The sequence below is a fragment of the Cariama cristata genome, unplaced genomic scaffold, assembly GCF_000690535.1.
Source record: "Cariama cristata isolate BGI_N322 unplaced genomic scaffold, ASM69053v1 scaffold29361, whole genome shotgun sequence".
Classification (NCBI taxonomy): Eukaryota; Metazoa; Chordata; class Aves; order Cariamiformes; family Cariamidae; genus Cariama; species Cariama cristata.
Window position 1 is genome coordinate 18146 of NW_009598083.1, and position 6540 is coordinate 24685.

Below are 6540 nucleotides of genomic sequence, written 5' to 3' on the forward strand. Positions count from 1 at the left end.
CCAGGTCCACCAGCCATAATTTCTTCAAAGCCTCACCTCTCAAATAATCTCGCCTTTCACCTCTCCTTGCTCTCTTTTCTTGTCAAAGTTAATCTTTTACTCCTAATTTTCAAGGCATTCTGGAGCTCTGTCCTTCCATAAGTATCTTTGGGAGGAATTTTTTTTTCCCCAGGTCTCTTCTGCTCTATCAGTAATGTTATTGTGTGTTTCCAGACCTTCCTAGTGGTGATTTCTTCTCTTCTCTCTCCATACCCCAACCCCCTTTTTTCACTTTTGCTGACTTTTGAGGTTTCTCACTGTAGGCAAGTGCTATATTATGGCACCCTTAGTGAGCTGTAGAGAGACCATGGCAGGCTGGGTCTATGAGCAGTGTCTCTCACCATGTTCTCCTCCCTCCCTCGGATATACTCAGAGAAAAAAAAAATTTTGAACAAGAAGAGATTAGAGCAAGCATAATGCTATATTTCATAATAGTCACCAAACTACAAGGTACAGAGTGATTCAAAGGAAATAAAAACCTGGAGAATGGAGAGCACATCCATTCTCTGGACTGAAAGGTCTATGTTCAACCTGTTGTTTTGGGAGGATTTGGGAGAATTACTCAGTTTGCAAATGATGTGGCTGTCAAATTTTGACAACGGAATGTGTCATTCAACGGAATGAGTCGAAGCTTGGGGTGGCACATGGAGCGTTGTTTGTACAATCTTGAGGAGGGTCGTCAGGAAATACATCTCTTGAAATATTACATCAGAAAAAAATCCACAGTGGTAGCTTTTTTTCCTTCCTCATGAGCAGAGAGTATTTCTTTTCTCCGGTTAGGCATGTTTCCCTTGTCAGCAGAAGAACCTGAAAGCAACAGGAAACTGCATCACTTGCTTAATGTCGTCACAGATGCTTTGGTGTGGGTTATTGCAAAGAGCGGAATCCCATCGCAGCAGCAGACAACTCGCCTGGCCAATTTGTTGATGCTCCTCTCTCACGTCAGACACGCAAGGTAAATCTTACAGAATGTCTGTAACACGTAAGGTGTTAGTGTTTGTTTATTACAGCAACAAAGCAAGGCTTGAACTCCAGAGCACTCTTGAGGGAATGAATCCTGGTACTGCTCTTCATCTCTGTTCACTGTAAGGCGGTCCCTCCTAGCACAACCAAACAGGCAATATACTCAAGTGCTTGCTGGCACTCAAGAATGTTGGTTGATGTTAAAACGCTGTCTTAACTGTATTACATGAAAGTGTTCATTATGTATCTGCCTGACACGTTTAACAATAATAACACAAACTCAGCCTTTCAAAAAAAATGCCACCCAGACATCAAAACTCTTCCATCCAAAATAAAAGTCTCTTTCAAAACTGATCTGCAGTGTGAGCTTTGGTGGAGCAACGTGTACTTTGGGTGTCACGTTTGTCCCATGCCAAATTTATTGTCTTTTATTTGGAACCACAGCATTTTTGCCAAGTGATTCGTGCTACAGCAATGCCACGCTCCTGCTGTCCCCATGGGAAGCAGGTCCTCTGCTCCCTACCAGTTCCTGGACCTCCTTGAGCTGCTCATCTTTCCTTGCAGTACAGCAGGCTCAAACGCAGGTTCCTACAAACAGATGCTTTAATTTTCAGGCTGTTTGTAATTTAAAATTATTACCCAGAGACCAGCTATTCACAAAGCTCTCTTATGTCTTGACTTTGGACTGTGTATCCGGGGAAGACAGTCCTGGGACCAGGCTGGAGTATGCAAAGGAGAGATGGGCATGTCTGACTTTGTGTAGGGACACTGGAAGAAGGACAGCCACCTTTGCAACAAGCTTCTTGGGAGAGCAGGTGGCAGCAGCAGGGACCTGACTGTGCCAAAAGGCAACTCTTAACAGCTGGTTTGTGAACTGGGGGTGAGTTTGGGTGCTGGCCCTACAGAAGCTACAGGACCAGCCAGAGCTGAACTCGACTCACGGCTCTGACGCGCTGCTGTCACCTGGGTTGCCCGCTCTGGTGTGACACCACATCACAGCATCGCAGGAGCTCTTGTTTTGGCATGGAGTGAATAAACATTGTGAATCTTTGCAAAATTTTTATATTTTCTTGTTAAAACAAGAGTTTTTATGCTGTGCCTGCCTCAGCCAAAGTTTGGAGGCTCCTTGTTTTGATCTGTCTCCTTTACGTTGTTACGTTGCTTAGCACTGGTCAGTCAATTATACTTTGTTCTGGAAATAATTGATGCTCTCAGCTTTGATTACCAAATGATGCAGGAATCTCAAGAGCCAAGTGTAGGAGGGGAGGTCGCAATTTCTTCTTTGCCATTAACATATTTATAACTCTTGAATTGTAGCAGAACCTCATTTTTCTGGAAGCATTACCCCGCTTCCCCATCCAATCCACCAGCTCAAGTATGTGCTTCGCTGTGATAAATTTGGTGTTGAGCAAACGTACTTAGATTTCAACCCCAAAACCTTGAGTGCCTCTCAAGTACACGTTTGTGCAACTGCAGTGGTTGCTATTGGTGCTATTGAGCCATCTCCTGTTAGTCCAAATCACGATACAGCCACAGAGTGTTCAAGCTACCAAGTACCAAGGTGTCGTTGTATCTTACTGCATAACAAAAAAATTACTTTTAAAACCTGTAGCTATCTGCAAGATCTGACACTGGCCGTGCAGAGAGGAAACAAACTCCTTGAAGTTAGCCAGGGTAATTTGGTCTTCCTGCTCAGCCAGGCAGGAGAGGTAGGTAGTCATTAGGGATACACATTGCAAATTCCTCTTTTGTATAAAGCTGCAGTGTGTGGCCCTCCCATGTTTACAGCATCAAAGAGGTTTTTCTCTTTGATTTCAGTAGGATCGGTACATCTGAATTATTTTCGGAAGTCAGTTTGTGCAGTGCAAAACAAATCTCAGTTCTCTAAATAGTAAAACACTCAGCCTTAAAGTTTTGGGATGTTGTTACTGTTGATAGTGGTAAGTGAGCTCAGGGATTACAGCAGCTAAATCCTCTTAACTCCTAATAAAAAAAAAAAAAGACTCTTGTGAAGCCATGAGCGTGTTTTCCTTCTCTGCATTGTTGGACCCAGATCGCAGACTTATTTTCTGTTCTCCTTCACAGTAACAAGGGAATGGAGCATCTCCTGAGCATGAAGTGTAAAAACGTGGTCCCAGTGTATGACTTGCTGCTGGAGATGTTGAATGCACACACTCTTCGAGGGCAAAGGAAATCCCCGGTCACACATCCCGAATTTGTCCCGTTAGAACAAATGGAGACTGGAGACAGCCTGCGAAACGGGGCAGCCCAGTAATTTTGTCAAGACCTGGGAATGTGGAGCTTGTTTAAATCTGTGGGAGAAAACAAAACTACTGCGATGGGACTGCTGAAGTGTGATGTAGTGCGAGTCCTCATGTCTTCTAGATTTGCACATCGGTATCTCGGGAAAGGCTTGTGGGACGCACAGCTCTGTCCGCGTTCCTGACGTTAAAATAGCTGCCCTTTTGTAGTGCCTTTTCTGAGACTCTTCAAAAGCACCTTATGAAATTAAGCCTCAGAACAGCACTGCGAGACAGGGAATTACTGCCTCTCCTTTTCAGAGGCAGGTGAACCGAGAGAGAAAGGGACTGGATTAAGATGACAGAAGTCGTCTGTGTCAGGGCTAGGAGTGAGCACCTAGGTCTCTGTCTCCCAGACCAAGGCTTTCAAGCGCTAACAGGACGATCTCCTCTTTCAAGCATGAGATTATATGAAACGCAGAGCAGCATCATTTGGGACAGATCTGCTTACCTGTGTGTGCTGGTCCCTGAGGAATACCTGCTTTGCAGCTGATCTAGCTAAAGTGCCAAGATACGTACAGTGTAAAGGAGTTTCTTCTAGTCTTAAATATGCAATGGCTGCAAGGGCCTTCATTTGAAGGCCATTCAGAATAGCTTGTGGGACCAGTTCAGAGCCTCTTCAGAAAGGTTAAACCAAGCTTCAGTTTGTATTTTGTGAGCCTGTTCTTAACACTCACATTATTATCTGTGTCTAATTCTTCAGTGCTTTAAACAATGACCAAACTGCCTGGATATTTCAGTCAATGCTGACCTTTGAAATGTGTTTTGTCTGTGAGATTAACATGTTGTTTTATATATTTATTAATGATGTTAAATCTATTATAATAATTAGGTACAAGAGGTTGCTCTGTGAATGTTAACTGTTTGCATTTGTATACAATCTGCTAATCAGGGCTTGTGAAATCAGCTAGAAACAAACCATCTGCCCTCTCCTTTTGAATTGCATGTGAAATTATGTCCTGCCCAGCTGAACCCTCTTGCAGGGGGCAAGGCAGTGGACGGGAACGTGAGCTGGGACCTGCTTTTGCTGCTGCCCTCAGGTTTGCTGCTTGCGTGTTTTCAAAGTGCATGGCACCTTATGCTGTGGTTTTCATATCTTGTATAGGATCCCTCAAAGAGCAGGGGGGATGATGGTTCTGGCACTTCCCTTGCTTTGCAAGTGTGATGACTTGTTTGAATTTCACTGAAGATGTGGGTTTAAACCCCCTCGTTGTGCTGATTTCTGCATGCGTTTAAGCTGCACTGAGCAAAAAAACCCAGAGGAAACAGCCAGGCCGATGACCTCAGCAAAGAGCAGGGTGGCATCATTCATTCTGACAACTGCCAATATTGCATTTTGATGTGAGCCAGAATTGCAACCGCTCTAAATGGATACATTTAAATATAATATCTGCATGTTCTGAGCATTTCAGGTATGGTGAAATTAAATTGGGATCACACCAAAAGTCTGTTTTGAGCCAGTAAGTCTTTTGGATTAGGGACTTTGATGAGGATGCCATTTGCATACTTTGAATATTAGTCAAACCTTTAATCTTGGTGTTTTTTTAAAGCCAAGGACAATATTTTTTATAGGAGGTGCATAAAGAGTTTTCAATGAGTTACACAAATCTGTTGTCTTGTTTTGCTCTTGTACTATACGAGATGCTGCTGATTGTCTAAATTTTTACTAGCTACCTTTTTATTGTTTTTAAGAAACTGTAATATAGCAGTGCCCTTCTAAATAAGTGTAATATTTACTACAAAAAAGGGAAAAAATGTGAGTACAGTCTGGAATTCATTGATACTTTCATTTTGAGGGAAGTTAGACGAGTTTCAGTGTTTCTTGGGCTTGATCACCTTCTGCTCTCAGTACCTGTTGTATTCTTTCTCCAATTTTCTTTATCCTGTATAATCTTCTTGTTTAATACAGTTTTTCAAAGAAATGTTTAAGTGATTTTTGTTTGTTTGTTTTGCTTTAGAAGTGCTGAATTTATGTGCAATCTTGAAACAAACCTCTTAAGATGGGAAAGAAAAAGAGTGGGTATAAAGCATAAAATTGACTTCTAAATGGAAATTTGCTCTGGATTGACTCTGTTAAAGGGCGATGCTGCAGATTTGTGCCACGTGTTGTGATTCATACATGCCGTTACTAGCACAGTGCAAATAGGAAAATGATGTGATTTTAACAGATATTTTTTGTCTTGTTGAACATATTTTATTAAAAGTTACTACTGATGTTTTAAAATGGGCAAAAGCCAAGAGCTGTAGACTCTCTGGGTTAATGTAACTGTGTTCATATTTGGATAAGGAGAAGGTGAACGTCTCTAAAACAGCACAGTTTATAAACAGGGAGCTGTGTGACAAAATGACTGAACAAGGGTGCCTTCCTCTCTTGAGAGAGATGTTGGGTTTATCGTGGGTCTGTATCCCACAGACTCTCTCGGATGCTGCATTGCTGGTGTGGAGCGTGTCCGTATCCCTGCCAGGCCTGAGCAGAGCTGCCACTCTGCATTTCAATTTAGATTTTGGGGGGGCTTTTCCAGTTTCAGCATGAAGGAATTGAGTGCTGAGGAACTGCGAGGGCCATGAGGAGGGGAGGAGAGCGGGGCTGGTTTCTTGCTTTCCTTCACTGCTCTGCTGTACATCTGCTGTACACTTCGGCTGCTGAGCTGGGACCTGGCCAGAGGTGGCTGTTTCTGCTTGAAGAAATGATGCTGCAGTTCTGGGATGTTCACAGACGTGAGCAAACTTTTTCATGCAGGAATGGTAGTTGCCATGGATTTGCATAACAAATAAGAAAAAAACAAACAACCAACTAACCAAAAAAAAGCCCAAACTCTTCCTTATGCGTGCTGTTAAAAACAAGCTGAGGTTCCTCTCGAGTCTGGAACTAGAATCAAATGATAAAACAGCCTTGTGTTTGTTTTTTTTTTTTTTTTCTTTAAAGAAATGTGGTTCGTCTTGGAGCATTCAGGCAAGTGAAACGCTTTGTCTCCAGCAATGTGAAACCTTTTCCATACCTCCATCTTCTTGCAAATTATCCATTTTTAGTGCTGTCAAGTTGCCAGTGGAGAGGATAATATGGGGAAAAGATGTGTTGGAGCATTCTCCCTTGCGATAGTGCCTGACAGGCTGGGTCCTCCTATAAAAAGTGTAGCAAACTAAGACAGGTAGCACTTAAAGATTTATTTTTTTCAATAAATACACATATTTCCGTAATAATAATATGTTAATTCCTTACTGACTGTGATAGATCTAT

At 42.5% G+C, this 6540-nt stretch overlaps 1 protein-coding gene across 1 annotated transcript in view; it reads left to right on the forward strand.

The window, feature by feature from the left end:
- Positions 1-3764, forward strand: part of LOC104168542 (estrogen receptor beta) — a 12690-nt gene extending 8926 nt beyond the window's left edge. The window contains exons 4-5 of the mRNA XM_009709159.1: positions 820-994; positions 3088-3764. Coding sequence (XP_009707461.1) covers positions 820-994; positions 3088-3277 — 365 coding nt within the window. The 3' untranslated portion in view covers positions 3278-3764. The remainder of the gene's footprint in view (positions 1-819; positions 995-3087) is intronic.
- The last annotated feature ends 2776 nt before the right edge of the window (positions 3765-6540 follow it).